Source organism: Babylonia areolata, chromosome 17 (assembly GCF_041734735.1).
Source record: "Babylonia areolata isolate BAREFJ2019XMU chromosome 17, ASM4173473v1, whole genome shotgun sequence".
Taxonomy (NCBI): Eukaryota; Metazoa; Mollusca; class Gastropoda; order Neogastropoda; family Buccinidae; genus Babylonia; species Babylonia areolata.
The window spans coordinates 16,126,068-16,143,909 of record NC_134892.1 but is presented as its reverse complement, the minus strand read 5'-3'; the positions used below and the strand labels follow the sequence as shown (position 1 = coordinate 16,143,909).

General features: G+C 47.1%; 1 protein-coding gene across 4 annotated transcripts in view; it reads left to right on the top strand.

Annotated features, from left to right (window-relative positions):
* Window positions 1-17,842, top strand: part of LOC143291678 (uncharacterized) — a 28,439-nt gene continuing 10,597 nt past the window's right edge. The window contains exons 1-4 of one of the 4 annotated variants that reach the window (XM_076601691.1): window positions 1-265; window positions 16,151-16,388; window positions 16,984-17,088; window positions 17,705-17,842. The exon at window positions 17,705-17,842 is cut by the window's right edge and continues 693 nt beyond it. In XM_076601691.1, the coding sequence (XP_076457806.1) occupies window positions 16,176-16,388; window positions 16,984-17,088; window positions 17,705-17,842 (456 nt within the window). In that variant the 5' untranslated portion in view covers window positions 1-265; window positions 16,151-16,175. Of the gene's footprint in view, window positions 266-4,893; window positions 5,034-16,150; window positions 16,389-16,983; window positions 17,089-17,704 lie in introns of those variants that run through there. The other 3 variants (XM_076601688.1, XM_076601690.1, XM_076601689.1) reach the window with 3 other exon arrangements.

Genomic DNA, 17,842 nt, shown 5'->3' with positions numbered 1-17,842 from the left:
GTCGTTCTCGCCATTTGCCTGAGAATCCTGATCATTTTAGTACGAGGAAGGCAGACGGGTCCAAAATATAACTAATTTAAGGTGATATCCATGATTTACAGCTGGGACACGATGACATTCAACACTATAACACTACTGGTATGCCGACAAAGTGTGAAGTGTGGTGTGTATGCGTTTTCTTTCGTGGTTATTCCGTGATTTTTCCCTTCACCGTTGCCGCGTCCACTGCGTCTGAACTTTGACAGGGATCATGAATATTCAGAAGGTGAGAGATGTGTGTGGAGCCCTGAAATGCGTCGCTGTTCTACATAATCTGAGTGCTGTGCATTGGCACACACACACACACACACACACACACACACACACACACAGAGAGAGAGAGAGAGAGAGAGAGAGAGAGAGAGAGAGAGAAACCCAACTGGGGAAAACCAACAGCGCGAGAACAACCCAGTGGCGTTGACGCCTTAGTGGGGACACTCACTCACAGTGCATTTGTCAGCACAGACCTCAGTCTGCCGGCTCTCCCTAAAATGTTTAAAAAGCAGTTGGGGCCAGCCATGCACCTCGCGAGAAGACTTTTTTTCGCGAAGGCCATGGGCCAGCTCGCCTTGTAATGTATTTACTTATTTGTTTATTTTGTCGCATTATTTTATTTTCATTTTTATGTTGATATTCAACACAAATCTCGGATCAGTACCTTATCCTTAGGCTGTCTAGGCCTGATCAGAGCGTCGGGTTTATGTTAAAGTCAGGTATCCGCAGCTGATGTTTTTTTCCAGCAGATGTGGCGTTGTATATATGGTTATGTCCACACGCTCAGTCTGACACCTTGAAAGTGATACTGAAGCCATCAACCAGTCAGCGCCGTACGATGGACAGCTCCCACAAACAACTTGACATGTACAGAGTGCTCTCTGTAGACTTTTTAAAGTAAAAAAAAAAAAGTTTAAAGATGATCACATCACATTGTTATCTTGTTACAACTGCATTTGCTGTAAATTCACATAAACTTACCGTTTGGCTCGAATATTACACTGACACGCATCATATAAAAAGCACAGTCACGTTTAGAACATGAACATCCATTTTGCCATGCAGCACAATAACTCAATCAGGTAACAGAGTAAATGTAGACTGGGTAAGAAAAACCACATGTCACTCAAACAATAAAAACACAGTGGTGGGCCAACTTAATTTTTTTTTTCTCCTCCCGCCACACTGACACCGTGGCAAACTCATCCATACTCACCAAGTTACACCCCCTCCTCACACATGCATATGCGTCAGTACACACTGGCAGCAACTTGAACAGCACACTAGCCATGCTTCATCATGATCTAGGTGAAAAGCTCACAGAAAGCATATCACTCAATAAAATTCCATCAGTTTTCCACTGTGACGAAAAAAGATGCAAAATTAGATACAACTCTGATGTCTGTAAACTCATTTTTTTCTGTTTTAAATGACTCGCATCACATTATACACGTGTACAGCGCAGTCACTTGAAAAGATTTATTAAGATAATATTACGTCAAAGTAGCTTTTGGGTTGAGCACATTTGAAAACATTTCCAAAAGTAAATAAATAAATATGCGAATACATAAATGTGACAATGCACGCACACACCGCCACACACACATCCACACACCCATTTTTAAATTTTGTGAAAAAAAAACCACGTCAAGTAAAGACCAGCAACTGCCAACAACGATCACTTTCCGTGAGAGTTTCGCCAACGTAGAGTGGTTGATCCCTTGTGCGAACACACACGCTTCCTCTCGCGTCTACAGCCTTCGTCGGCAATAAGCCCTTCGACCGCCTCGTGCTTTTTATATCCTCGTCTGTCATTGGCTCACCGACTTAAGTTGAAGGACGTTTGAGGTCATGGAACAGTGTCTGTGATTTAGGCCTGAGCTCGAATGTCTGGAGTAAAAAAAAAAAAAGATACGGGTTTTCGGGTTTATCCGATGTAGACTCACCGAATCTCTCTCTCTCTCTCCTTCAACTATTCCCCAGTTCGTCACTGAATATAACTGGCGAAATGATCGACAAAGCCAGTAACAATGAAGTTGTGTGATTTGTCATTATCTTTGTTGCTTTTCGCCGACCATTCTGGGCCTCATCAGTTCATATTCCATGTGAAAACAACAACAAAACAAAATGAAATACACCTATTATAGATAAGATAGAGGAATATAGTACTGAATAATACTGATAATGAAATAGTTACATACATAGGAATATAGAAAAGATACAAACTCGTTAACTATTTTAAAAACAGTGTAACATCACTTGTGACTCACCCCCCCCCCCCCCCCCCACCTCACCCCGATTATAAAATGTAAAGATACAAACTCTCTGAAATAACTGATAAAAATCAGTGTGTAACACCGCTCACGCCTCACACACACCTCTCACACAAACATCGACATCGACGTCGCACACACACACAAAGACGGTTTGGGGAGAGAATGATCTGCAGTTTATAACATTGTTTGAGTTGGTATGTTTTCTGACGGATTAGACCTGAAAGGTTTTACACCAAGGCAATGTCTGTGGCAGAGATTTCCATAACCTAGGGTCATAAATATAGTGTGTAAATGTTCGGTGTCAGGTCAGGGGCATAGCCTTTGCTACTGGTACCATGTAACCCAGTACTACCTGTCGCATGTGAAGTCTCCCAACGACGGAACAGGCGGAGGAGGAAACCATTCCCAACGGCTGTGAAGGCGGAAGAGGATGACCAAAGGGCAGGGGGAGCTCTTATCCTTGGCTGGAAGTCCTCCTAGGAGAGGGAAATCTGAAGAAAAAACCTGCACCTGCCGTGCCGAGGCCTTCCTACACGTGGCAGTGTCTGCTCCTGTGGGACTGTGAGCGTCGGTAGGCGAGAGAGGGGAAGGGACTGTGCAACTCCTCTTCACTAAAAAAAAAAAAAAAAGAAAAAAAAAAGTCACCTGTGCTGGTCAGGCAACCAGACTTTTGAAAACAAGAGAACGCTGGCCATTGAGGAGAAGGGTTAGCGAAGGAAGCACGGCTCAACTTCTGGTGACGTTTTCCCTTGCAACACCTGTGGGAAGTGTTGCGCAACCAGAGTCGGCCTCTTCTCCCATATGAGGACACACACCTACAGATAAGCCTGCCTGCCTACTCAACCGTCGGTCTGGCGGGAGACTCCATCGTCATCAAATGTTCGGAAACCGTGAGACTTGTGTGAATGTACGCAACGCCGCGGGATTTCGAACATGCGTGTGTCAGATGAAGAAGTATTTGTCCACTAGATAAAAATTAATTGCTTACCTGCGCTTCAGTGATTTCATCCATCATTGCGTGTTTTGGGTTTTGTTTTTGTTTTTGTTTTTGGTGGTTGTTGTTGGTGGTGGAGGTGGTAGTGGTGGTGGTGGTGTTGGTGTGTGTGTGTGTGTGTGTGTGTGTGTGTGTGTGTGTGTGTGTGTGTGAATTCTTTTAAATATTCACACCCGCTATTGAGTTCCACAGAACATGTACTGTACATTTTTTAGAGGAAGGAAAGTCGCCCATGAGCAAGCACTGAAAGCAATGTATCCATTGTTAGAAACAAATAAAACTGCCTCTTGGAATTTCTTTGGAAATTTTTAAAACCATAATACCGTATTGGTTGCATGGCTGTGAAATTTGGAGGTCAGTCCTTATGAAAATGATATTTTGGAGAAATTACTATTGAGAATTTCAAAACATTTGTTCCGTTTAAATAGAAATACTATGACTCATTATTTATGGAGAAATAGATATCTGTACTGTCTCGGTGCTGGTGAAGATAAGAATGATCAAGTTTGTATTGTATTGTATTTCTCTTTTTTGTCACAAAAGATTTCTCTGTGTGGAATTCGGGCTGCTCTCCCCAGGGAGAGCGCGTCGCTACACTGAGAGGGCCTCCTTTTTTCTTTTTTTTTTAATTATTATTTTGTTTTTTAGCTGATATCTTATCATTTACAATATGGAAATAATCTCGTATATTGTATGCTATTTGTTTGGGGTGTATAAAGAAGGGATTTACATCGTCATGGTTAAATTGCTTTACAAATGTTTCAACAAAAACTGGATTCGATTCTGTCTGGAATTTCATAGTCATTTTGGAACAAAGGTTTGATTGTCCGGGATTCCCAGAAATTTTTAAAAAAATAAAGATAGTATTTGTTTCAATGTCAGACAGGAATTGCAAAAGATTTATTTTCGGAAGTGTCGTGATGCTTTGGAGAATTGCGTGTAAACGAACTTTAAACCAAATTTTGGAAAGGACAGTTATGTTTGTTTTCCAATCTACCTGATTACTACATCTTATCATTATAATACAGTTCGGATGTAGTGGTCACAGCTAGATTACCTGCTGAGACTGGTAGGTGTCATAGTATTCTACGTGAAAACACTTGTCGTAACTGTGATGGGGGTGTGATCGGAGACAAATTTCATTTTATCATGGAATGCCTGAAATTTGCAGATATTCAAAACAACTTGAAGCTCCTTCCAAAGAAATATTTGATTCCGACATCAATTTTTAATTTTGGCAACAAGCTGAAAATTGGGAGGACAGCGTGTTTGAAAAAAAGGGAAATTCATCAAAATGGGAAAGATAACAAGATGATATGATCGTTACTTATCTGTTTTTATCATCGATTCAGTGTTTTGATTCCTGTTAACGTTTTAATTTTGTTGTATATTGCCATTGAAGTTCGGAGATTCCCGGACTTCTCTGTCACTCTTAACGGCTTACGCATTACTGCTCGAAACCCAACAATGCCTTGTGTGCGAACCCTTCTGGGGCAAACTATCAGTGCGCCTAGAATAGGTTTAAAAAGAAAAAAAAGTACAAGGATTGGGTACGGGGTTTGGCATATGCGTATTAGATAGAGAGAGGGGGGGGGGGTGGCGGGAAAACAGAGAGGGACAGAAGAGAGACGCCATTGTCACACCACCTGAAGGACCAAGCCACCACCTGCTTTTAGCGGTCATCGCGGCTCCTGACCTGGGCAGTCACTGGCCTTTTACCGAATGACGAGGTATTTGTTTCGCTCTTTCTCTTTGTTCTTTCTGTGTTCGTGGGCCGAAGCTCCCACGTTCACTCGCATACAGGTACGAGGAATTTTGTTCATGTCCCGTCTCACATATGGGCGATTGGAAGTAGAGTGGAATCCTGAATGACCGTTTTAACCCTGTCATGCAGGCAGCTATATTTCGTTTTTGGGGGGCGCACATGCTGGATCACTGCGATGTTGGATATGTTCGTGTTCATGTAGATTACGGGATTTTCCTCTTCAATTCGTATTCATAATGTGTGCACACATGAAGAGGATTAAGGCACTTGCCTGACCTGTGCAGTTGGAATATGTATGCGCAGGCCAGGCATCTCTTCCTTTCTTTTCTTTTTTGTTTTGCCAGTTTTGCAGATGTGGTGAGCGTATATGGATCAGCCTATACGCTTTTACGCCCCCTGAAACTAGGACTCGTAACAGGTCTGCACATTTGATAACCACAGAGACCGAGACCCCCACCCCACCACCCCCCACCCCCAAACGATTACCACCCTCGATCAGCAATGCCTATACAGGGATGGTTCTCTCGTACCCATTACCCTGGGGTTGAAAATCCCCGGGTGAACTGAACTTCTCGGCCAGTGCGCCTGTCCTTTAGCTGACTGAGGAACCCTTTTCCTCCCCGAGTCGATGGGGTCAAATTCTGACGATTTTAAGACAGCAGCACGCGTCCGTCAGTCTCACGCAACGTTGTCTATATCATGTTGTAACTAATTCATTTTCTGTGCTTCTCCTGGTCGTTGTGTGTCCCTGTCTGTTTGTGTCTCTCTCTCACCCCTCCCCTCCCTTTCTTTGTCCCCGTCTGCTGCCTGTTTCATTTAATGCACACACAACCAATGAAAACGTACCCTGCATGTTAATCCAACATGTACCCCCTTCCCTCTGTCTTTCCCTCGTTCGCTATCTAGATCTTCCCAGTCTGCTTGGTCATTCGTTAATCCAGTTTACTGTTTATGAACTGCTCGGCAATTTAAAATTCATGATATATCATACAGAAAGTCTCTGTACAACCCTTTATTGTTAATGTGGTAAGAGAATTTTTGAATGAAAAATGAATATATTTCACATTTTTATCTTTGAAAGATTTTAAGTTTACGATTACAACACCACACAAAACCCGCCCGTGATTAAAATAATAATAAAATAAATTAAAAAAATCTGGGATTTACTCTCTGTTTAATTGTTTCACCGGGGAGCCATTTTTCTTTGTGAGACAAGATCGGCACAACTTTTTCTCTTAAAAAAAAACAACACACACTGAACAACAAATCTTCATACACTGCGTCATGCAGTTTGCGCCACACAACTGAATCAGTTGACGTGCTTGATATCATGCGTTTACATCTGGATAAGGATACCAGTGTCGTTGAACTTGAAATGTGCAGTGGGACTTGAAAACAGTTCGTCTGCACATGCAAGCACTCCCAAACACTGATATACAGCGATCTCAGCGATGAGGGGTTGGCAAATGTTATAGTGTACCTAAATATAACCATCAGCTCGCCCGATCACGCGACTCGCTCGCCCGTCATCTGTGTAACGTGTGCAAAAGTGGGTCATGACGTAGGCTTCGTGAAAGGCCCAGAGAATGTTCGTTAAGGTCCCCCAAACACTTGTGTCCAAAAAAAAAGGTGTGCATGAGTGACAGGGAGGAAAAGTTACAAAGTAAATGCAGCCTTCTTCAAATTACACCAACAGCAATCAATTATGCAAATGATCTGGTAATATAAGCATTTAGAAATGGTAATGAAAGTGTTATAGTGTGCCAGCAGTGTCACCCCCACCACCCACACTCTGTCCCCTGCCCCCTCCCCACCCCTCCTTCTTATCTCCCTTCCCGCTCCGTCCAAAGCCCAGTCTTTGAGGTTGCGCCGACACCCGCGCCACCCTCCCTCCTCACCCCTACTCCCTAGTCGGCCCTCTTTGGTCAGTTACGTGATGTCTGCCGTGATCCCCGTGCTGATCGGAACATCCCGTCTTTCAAGTCATTCCCCATCTCCCCTCCACGAACGCAACTGACATAGGTGGCGGGACTTCGGAACATAAGCGAGGGAGAATTTATGCTAATGCGAACTTTGATCAAGCCGGCTAACAGGCCCAGAGCTGTATTGTCCTGTCTCCCCAATCTCTTTGTGACGTAAACGGGTAAACTTGTCATCATAGAATGTGTATAGACAAGTGGGTTGAATTGTAGCGAATGGGATCAATCTGTTGAATTGGACGAATTGGGATCAAGCACTGACCTATAAACACGATCTCGATGGGATCAAGCAGTGAATCTGTCAGTCATTCACATAGTGTCGCTAGGACAAGCAAAGATTGGTTATTTTAGTTCAGCTTTTTTTTTGGGGGGGGGGGGGGGGGGGGGGGGTGAGTGTTGTAGCTTGCATGAGTATGCACAGTATGTTGGGGGAAGGGATAAAACCAGTCAGCACAGCCAGTTCTTAGCTGTCTCCCAGAAGAACTGACTGACACAGGGTGACTGACTGATCAGTGATGTGAGGAGCAAGGAAATCACTGTTGGGCTGTGAGTACACAACTTGTAATGGTTTTATGTTATGTTGGTAACTTAGTTGTGTTGGGAAACTGTTTTATGTCAGTGGACAGCCAGTTTAAGTTGATCTTGTGGCTTGTGGAAAGAAAAGGGGTTAATGTGTGAAAGCTACCCACTGAGAGAAGTACTGGCCTAAATCTTTTGATCCCCCCCCCTTCTGTTTGGTTACAGATATCTTGTTCTGTATTTTTGATGTATACATACTTGTTTTGTATATAGTAGGTGGTGTTGGTTCAGTGTGAACTGAACAGATCTATAGGCTAACACATTGTCAGAGTGTGTTGAGAGTTTTTCATGTGTGTGTGCACATGGGGGTAACAGCAAGTGTTGTGGAACACATGTTTGGTGTCATATACTGTACCATGTCAAACTGATGCAAACTAGGCCTATGGTTTGCTCTGTTTGGCCAAATTTCGCGTGGCTAACAGTGAAAAGACGCCCCTCTTAGTCTGGCCCGCTCTTAGCCAATCAAACGCCTCTAACAGCTATAAGCGCTGAATCATTCCTTTGGCCAAGGCTCTCCACGCCATCTTGTCAGGTTTTCGCTCTGTCTCGTCGAACGCTTTCTTTGGCTATTAAGCGTTTTCATTTGGCCTTATTTTGTTGTATGCGGCTTGCATGTATATTGTGCTTACATTCTGTGTACTCGTTTCGACTCGGCCCCCTCGATTTCTTCGTATTTTTCTACCTCTGAGTCGATCCTGTCTTTCCTTTCTCTGTTGGGGATCGAATTGTTCGCTGGGTGCTTACGCGCGGTACCATGCCTCGTTTGCCATCCTACGAAGGCAGGGATCATGATGCTGGCAGAGATACTCGCCAAGAGACTCTCCCAGGTCCGGAGCTCATGATTTCTCCCGATAGGGACCGCGGCGATGCGTCTGCAGACGCTGATCGCGGAGGGGACGCTCGTCCCGATAAAACGGTCATGAAGGGGACCGGGGGGAAAGGGATACGAGCGTCACCTCCCGAAGTGTCCCAGCGCGAGGCGGGTGGAAGGGGGAGTAGCACGTCCTCTCTTGGTGGTGGGAACTCGCGGCTGGGTGCGGACTCCCAAGGGGAGGCCGCCCCCCGCCGTTACCCGGGTCCCCACACGGAGACGGCCCTCAGGGGCCCCAGTGCTGTTTCCCCTCCTCCCTTCTCGGTCGACCCCCCTCCCCCACCTCCTCCTGGGGGAGAAAAACATTTGGTTCCGGGGGGGGGACCTCCACTTAGCCCACCCCGGGCCAAGCCACCCCAGTCTCCCCACGGGAGGGGATTCGGGGCGCGTGGCAACCTGCTCTGCAGGTCTCCCCGCTATCCGGCCGGTCTCCCCTGCTGGGGGAGTCCCGCGCGTGTCAGGCGGTTCCGGGCAGTCAGACCGCCGGCCTTTCGGCCTGTCTGACACCCAAGTCGGACCTGACCTCCCTCCGACTTGGCCAGGTTTTTCCCTTCAGCGAGGTCAAGGCACCAGTGACCCTTGGGGCTGGGGTCACGGGATGGCTGGTGCCCACGGGTGGTATCCCCCATTCTACCCGTACTGGGGTGCACCTATGGTGCATGCTGGGTTCCCGGGAGGACCAGGGACTAACCCCTGGTCCGCTCCCCACCAGACCCAACCCAGCACAGACCACAGAGTGACACACACAGCCCCGACAAGAGGGATTGACTCCTCGTTGGGCAGGTTGAGCTCCTCGACCAGTATTAACACTACAGCCTCGAATCGGTCCTCTGTCAGCACGCAGGTGACCGCCACGGTCACTACGGCTTCCTTTTCAGGACCGACGGCAGCTGAGGGACCCCGCTCAGCCCGTGGGAGCCTGCTGTTCCCACCTACCCAGCCCTCGGTCCTAAAAGGAGATGAGTGGGTGTTCGTCCCCTCACAGCACTCGTGGGTCCCTCTGGCGTCCAGGGACGCTCTCTCTGAGAAGGTGTGGCACCCACCATCCCAAGCATGGTTGGACCTACGGTCCACACACTCCCCACCCTCTTCAGGTGTCAAGGACATAACAGAGGAGACCAGGGTCCCTGCTCGGGATCGCCCCAGCTCATCCCACTGGGCTGACCACAGCCCACAGGACGCCCCCGTGGGTACATCCACTTGGGATGGCACCCAGCAGGGGATGGACTGTGAACAAGAAGGACAGCCCCTGTCTTCGGATGAGGACGAACAAGCGGATGAGCACTCTTCGCCCCCATCCCAGTGCGACAGATGGAGCCCACGCCTCCCTAGGGACCAGCCTGAACCAAACTCGGACTTTGCCGAGCTCGAACTGACCCTCCCCAATAGGGTCACACATGCTGAATCAGTCCCTCAGGCAACTTTGTCACCCTTAACCCTCCTACGGTCAGGTGACTCTAACTCCAGAACCACAAGGCGACTCAGAGTGCCAGAAATGGCTCAGGAGTGGCTTAATAAGCCAGCCCGCACCGTCAGGGGTGCTGCTTCCATCCCTCCTCCAGGCAGGGAGTCACTCTCTGCCCCGGGCGCTTTTGCCCCAGGCAAGTTCCTTAAAGATCCCTCCAAGGGAGGAGTGTGGTCCTGGTACACACAGGACCACCCTGCCTACAGGGAAGCAGAGCCCTCCGCGCAGGAAAGGATGTTGGTCTCACAGCGCACCACCTTCCCCACCTCTTCCCTTTAAGACATTTGCAGAGTGGGACAAACTGGCCCGCCGCTGCCTCCTCGAGGTTTCCACGGCTTATACCTTCTTTGACGCGTTCCTCCACAGAGCCAATGAGCTGTGGGAACGACGTCCAGTTCAGCAGGACACAGAGTCTCCTTCCTCTGGCCTGCCTGGCCTCTTCTCAGACCCGAGGTTAAACACTTTTGGCAATCGAGTAGCGTCTGGTCTCACGGCAGCTGCAGACGCAGCTACCAGCCTTCACTTCAATACGGTGCTAGCGCGGCGGGATGCTGTTCTCCGCCTCTCTAACATTCCAGTAGAGGAGAGGGCTGCCCTGCGGTCCATCCCAGCACAGCAGCACTCCCTCTTCGGCCAGTATGTGCCGCATTTTGTCAGCCACAGGGCACAGACAAACCGGGAGGTGGCCTCATATTTAGCCCAATCCTCCCAGGGGCGCCAGGGTTCTATGCCATTGAAGAGACCTGCCACCAGGGCTCCTCCATATACCTCGCCTCCTAAGCCAAAGCGGCGTGCTCAGAATCAGCGGCAGAGGAACAAACCACCTCATGGCCGTCCAAGCCGTCCGGCCATGCCCAAGGCCAGAAGGCAGCACCCCCAATGACTGGGCCCCGATTCAGCACCGCCAGTCGTTCAGCCCCTCCAAGTAGGAAACTTGTCCCGGCACGCTCATCAGTGGCGTGCTCTGGGACTCAACGACTGGATTGTGTCGGTGCTAGAGTCGGGGTACATGCTCCCTTGGGTGGGGGACCGCCCCCCTCTAAGATCCACTCCTCCTCCTTATGTGCCCAGCTCGATGGAGCAGGAGAGCGTCTTAGAGAAAGAGATATCGCTCCTACTCCTCATAGGGGCGATATCTCAACTCTCGGACCCGGGCCCCGGTTTTTACGGCCGGTTGTTCGTGATTCCAAAAGTCTCCGGAGGGTGGAGACCAGTCCTGGACTTGTCCCCCCTCAACAGATTCCTCCCCAAGATGAAATTCAAGATGGACACAAAGGCACAGATTCGGGAGACCATGCAACGGGGAGATTGGGCGACGTCCATCGATCTGAAAGATGCTTATTTCCATATCCTCATCCACCCGGCATCCCGCCGGTACCTGAGGTTCGTGTGGAGGGACAGAGTGTTCCAGTTCTCTGCCCTCCCATTTGGTCTGTCCCTTGCCCCTTTCCTGTTTACCAAGGTGGTGCGGGAATTGGTGTCAATCGTCCGGTCGGAGTCCATTCGGCTCTGTGTGTACCTGGATGACTGGCTGATTCTGGCCCAGTCACAGGCTCTGTGCCAGAGTCATACAGCCAGACTTCTAGACCTGTGCTCCCAACTGGGCTTCATCACGAACCAGGAGAAATGCGATCTGTCGCCGAGCCAGTCCTTCGACTTCTTAGGGATGAGATTCGACACGCGGTCCATGATAGTCTCTCCGACGCCAGATCGGTGGGACCGTCTGGCGGGCCTCCTCAACCACTTGCGCCATTCCTCCCAAGCAACGGCGCGGACACTTTCTTCCCTCCTGGGCATGATGGAGTCCATGGCACCTCTCATCCCTCTGGGCAGGGTTCTCAAGCGCCCTCTTCAGAGGGCACTCAGGCTACGGTGGTCCCAGAGCACTCAGCCATGGGATACCCGGATATGTCTGGGCGAGTGGTTCCTCGAGGTGACATCAGAGTGGTTAACCACCCCTCTTCTGACACAGGGGGTGCCCATAGCCCCACCTACTCTTCAGGTGGCACTATTCACAGACGCCTCCTCCATGGGCTGGGGAGCCCACATGGACTCACTCCATGCAGCAGGGACTTGGTCCCCGGAGGAGCGCCTATGCCACATCAATGTTCTGGAACTGGAGGCAGTTCGCAGGGCTCTCCAGCACTTCATAGCGGAGGCCAAAGGCAAGACCATTCGCTTGTTCACGGACAATACAACAGTCGCTTGTTACGTGAACAAAGGGGGCGGAGCGCACTCGGCAGACCTCTCTCTGCGGACCGAGGCTCTCCTCCGTTGGTGCCACAGCAAGGGCATTGCACTTTCAGCGAGACACATAGCAGGGAAAGACAACATTTTGGCAGATGCTCTCAGCAGGTCCAAGAGTGTCATACACACAGATTTGACCCTGGACAAGGACACCCTGCAAGGAGTGTGGGAACAGTGGTTCCGGCCGATGGTGGACCTGTTTGCGACAAGGTTCAGCAAGAGACTTCCCACTTACGTCTCTCCAGTTGCCGACCCAGAGGCATGGGCAGTGGATGCTCTCTCTCTAGACTGGAGCAGTCTGATTGCCTACGCGTTTCCTCCCTTTCCAATCCTGTCCAAGGTGATACGGAAAGCCAGGTTGGAACGCCCGCAGATGATCCTCATTGCGCCGAAATGGCCAGCCCAGCCCTGGTTTCCGGTCCTTCAGTCCCTGACACATGTTCCACCACTGGAACTGGAAACCAAACCTCATCTGCTGAGGCAGCCTCGTTCGGGCATTCCTCACTCCAATCCTCAAATGCTCCACCTGCACGCGTGGCTGCTGTGCGGGCGGATCTGTCAGCATCACCATTGAAGTCTTCCACCCCTCGGTCAGCCTCTGTGTTGGCCGCGCTGACCAAGGGGGGTGCCTCCTCCGACCTCCTCTCCATAGTCTCCAAAGCCAGGAGGGAGGGAACAGAGACTTTGTATGACTTTCGATGGAAGAAATGGCTGAGTTGGTGTACAGCTCAGAACATTCCCCCCACTAACCCTACGAGCATGCAGCTGGCCAACTTTCTGGCTCACTGCTCCTCGGTTCTCAACCTGTCTGCTAGTTCTGTGAGAGGGTACAGGTCTGCCATTTGTACCACTATCAAACAGCTAGGTGGTCCCGCTTTTGAAGCTGATTTCCTGCTCAGAGAAGTGGCTAGGGGCGCCTCTCTGAAAGAAGCTAGGAATCCCAGAAGAGTGCCCCTCTGGGACTTGTTCCTGGTGCTGGATTTCATTCGAAAACAGCCCTTTGAGCCGCTGGGGACTATTCCTTTTGACCTGCTCACTCTCAAGACCACTTTCCTTCTGTTGCTGGCCACGGGCCGTCGTAGAAGTGAGATTCATGGTCTTAGTGGTATGCCACAAGATCTAGCATTCCACAGAGATGGTTCCATCACTCTTCGTTTCCTTCCAGAGTTTCTGGCTAAGAACCAAGACCCCGAGGTCCCTTCCCCCTCTCTGAAGGTCAGACCTTTGTCGGATATTCTGGCACAAGATGATGAAGATAGGCATCTCTACCCCGTTCGGTGCCTCAAATACTATTGCAATAGGTCTCGCCATAGGCGTTCTTCTCAGAGGCCCTTCTCATCTCCCTCAATGAGAATTACAAGAAAGATATCGCTGCAGGCACCATTTCCCGCTGGGTTTCCCAAGTCATTCGTAGAGCCTACTCTCATGCACACAAGTATCTCAGTTGTCTTAATCCCAGAACACACGAAGTGCGGGCCATAGCTACTTCGGCTGCTTTCCAGCACTCGGTACCACTGCAGCAAGTCTTGGAGGCAGCCTTCTGGCGGTCGGAGAATCCCTTCATCAACTTCTACCTCCGGGATTTCCGTATGACCAGGGCTGACGGTTCCAAGGGGATTTCCTTTGTCGTGGCTAACACTGCCGTCTCAGTTTCAAGGGCTCCCCATACGAACCAGTAGGCGTTGCCCTCCTCCATTTGCTTTAAATTCTCCATCAGTTTGACATGGTACAGTATATGACACCAAAAGGAGGAGTTTGTATTATACTCCATGTTTGGTGTTTACATATACTTACCATGTCAAACTCGAATGCCCGCCCGTCCGTCCCCGCGTCTCCGCCGTGGTTCTCATGGGGCATTTTCATTCATGGCCACGGAATGATTCAGCGCTTATAGCTGTTAGAGGCGTTTGATTGGCTAAGAGCGGGCCAGACTAAGAGGGGCGTCTTTTCACTGTTAGCCGCGCGAAATTTGGCCAAACAGAGCAAACCATAGGCCTAGTTTGCATCAGTTTGACATGGTAAGTATATGTAAACACCAAACATGGAGTATAATACAAACTCCTCCTTTTGATTTGTTGGTAGTTGTGGTAACATGTGTAGGAGTTGTGCTTTGTGTCAGTGGTTTACTTTGTTCAGACAAAGTGGGAAGGAACATACTAATGTGATTAATGAGTTTGTTAACAATGAGAGCACTGAGGGTCAGTGCTATATGGTTGCATATTGCTGTTTACCAGAGGTATGTTGGAAGTAATGATTTCCACACATGTATTTGTGTCAGTGGGACACTTTGTGAAGGCAAAGAGGAGATTTGTTTGGTCATGGTAACACACAGTTTAGCTGAATGATCGGTAACATGAGTTGGAACACAGGGTTGTATTGGTCAGTGATATGTTTTGTACACAGTATGGTAATTGGTATGTCACTGCTGATGGCAGGTAAGCTTGATGAAGCTTGTATTTCCTCACATAGATCTATGCATGAGAATAGTGCATACTGGTGGGCATGTGATGAAAGGTGCTGAGAGGGTGAAGGCCTTTCATGTCAGTGATGTCCAGATATTTGAGATTTTATCTGACCTGGGTTTTGGTTGTGTGTTTGTGTTCCAGGTGTGCTGCTTATAGGTGCTGCTTTAGGTGTAGGGTGAACTGCTTAGTGTGTGTGCTGATTTCCCATGTACATTGTAAAAGTAAACACTCTATAAAAACCACTCCATGTGGCCCTGCTATTGATGTGAGGAGAGAGTGAGTGAGTGCATCATTAGTCGATCCTATATCCTCCTGTCTGTTATCCTCTCTCTTCTATCAGAATCGAACAACCACACTCACAAAACAAACACCTTTTACAAAAGAAACCCCACTACATCCCTTTTATTTCCGTGCATCCAGCTGCAGCACACTAGAACCGACACTTTGTGGCGAGTTTTTAACTGTCAGCTTAGTTTTGTTCCAACCTGTGTCTGGCAAAATAAGAAAAACATGCATTGGTAGAGCTCATTGATGTATTACATAGTTTATTTATTCATTTTCATATTTCTAAATAGAAAATCATCAGGGATCACTAGTATATAACAACAACAACGATGATGATAATGTTGATGATGATAACGATGATAATAATAATGATGATAATTATGATGATGATACTAATGATGATAATAATAATGATATAGCAATAATAGTAATAAATCATGAATAATAATAATATATAAAAACAGCAACAACACAACAAGCTTGTGAATACAAGAGATAAGGTCTTGCGTATGCATAATTATTCTTCAGAGTTGCTACGCTTACTGGTAGACTAATGATTTGAACAAATCCCATGTAGAGTGTTTGAGACTAGGGGTCAGAGTCCAAGGTGACAAAATGACGAATTATGGAATAAAACGAAGAAATGTGATAAAGCCTACGTTTTAAATCCAGTCTTCACCGAACTTACTTTGTCATTATGAGTAAAACAAAATAATACAAAGCAAAAATTAGAAAAAAAAACACACAAAAACAACAACAACAAAACAAACAAAAACAATAATGTCAAAGGCCAAAGTCACAATCGAATGCAATAGCTTTTTTGTTTTTTTTATTTTTTAACTCATGCACAATGATGTTTTATATATCAGCTTTTTATTTCTGTAATTCCTGCATTAAAATGTTGAGTTCAGTGGGTATTACACGTGAGTCTTGAAGGCCTTGCCTATCTTGTTTCGCCTCAAAACGATGACACAACAAAAGCAACAGTTGTGAAGCAAAGGATAATAACAATGGTGGTGGTGATAATACGATGATGTTTATAGGACGATTAGGAAGATTCAGTTATGATAGCAATGATGTTCATAATGACGATGGTGATGATTTTGAAGAAGATGATGATGATACTAACAATAACTACAGCAATGTCAGATCCGTCAGTGATTACCAATGATTTCGATTTCTGTTGAGCAGTAGATCAATTCGTTAGCAGAGCAACATGGCGAGACCGGAATCGGTGGAGCGTCGTTCTTCCTGTGTTCCGTGCAACACTGAGGTCCATAGCTGCTTATACAACTCATGGCCAGTCCGTCAAAGGCTCCTAGTCAGAAAAGTCCAGCTCTTCTCTCAGTGCGGTCAAGGTCATAGCAGACAGAATGGACTGGGAGGCACTGGGAGCGAAAACAGCAGAATCCGGAAAGATTCGACAGAGGTCAGTTCGAGGGATGTGTGTGTGTGTGTGTGTGTGTGCTCTGTGTGTGTGTGTGTGTGCCACTGTGTGCGAGATTGTGTATGTGTGTGTGATTGTGTTTATATCATATTGTATGCGAGCATGTTTGTGATACAGTATCAGCCTGTGTTTGTCCGTGTCGACATATCTATGTGTATGTATGCATGTACGTATGTGTACATAATGATTGATCTATATATAGATAACTTGGAAATGTGCGTGCCTTGAAACTACTGTCGGAATTGACGTCATCAGAAGCCCCCAACGTGACCTGATGAATGACGTCAGAGGTGACGAAGCTCTGTGACGTGTCCTCTGATGACTTCCTTCAGTGATGGCACAGCGTATCATCATCTTTGATTCCCGAGACACAGCCATGATGATAATGATGATGATGATGATGATAAGAATTAAGCGTTTAAAAGTTTGTAGATGAGCACACAGGAAGTGCTACGGAAAGCTAGATATGGGTGTCAAATGATGTAATGAAAATTTCAGTAAAAATGAATTCGTTGAAAAGCAGTATGGAAAATGGGTGTGGCCATATCGAGCTGATCAACTCAAACATTTGTTACAGGACAACACGGCGACAGAGTCGGAAGACAGTGAGTCCGTCAATGGTCCGCCTGGCTCAGGTAGCTCGGCTCCAGCATGCACTGGACTCTCGTCTTCAGGTCTTCAGGTCAGCGCAAAAAATAACCCAGTTCACAAAAAACAGACTGAACTGGGAGGCAGTGAGAGTGACAGCAGACACCAACACACACACACACACACAAATATATATATATATATGTGTGTGTGTGTGTATGTGTGTGTGTGTGTGTGTGTGTGTGTGTGTGTGTGTGTGTGTGTACTTTGGCCATTCGATTTACATACAAAAAAAACGTCGTCTTTTACACTGTTCATAACGAGGATCATTATGCATTGACGGTTTCACACACACACACACACACACACACACACACACACACACACACAAACACACACACACACACATGCATACTTATGCACACACATTCACAATGTGTGTGTGTGTATATATATATATATATATATATATGTTATATATATATATATATATATATATATATATATATATATATACGCACACACATACATAGACAGATAAATATAAATATGAATTATAGATAGATATAAATCATAAATATCTATTATCATATATAGATGTGTGTGTGTGTGAGGAAAGGGAAGTGAGAGATCCAGATTTACAGATAGAAAGATTGAGAGACAAAGAAATATTTACACATTAAGAGAGTAACAAACTTTCTTTATTTCAGATTATTCCGAAGGAATATCATATGAAGTCCTGGAGAGAAGCCACACATGAGAAATTCCCACACCTTTTCACCAGTACCTTTATTATACCACCCATATATTTCAACCGTGTACAGTACCTTGAAACTACTGTAGGAAGT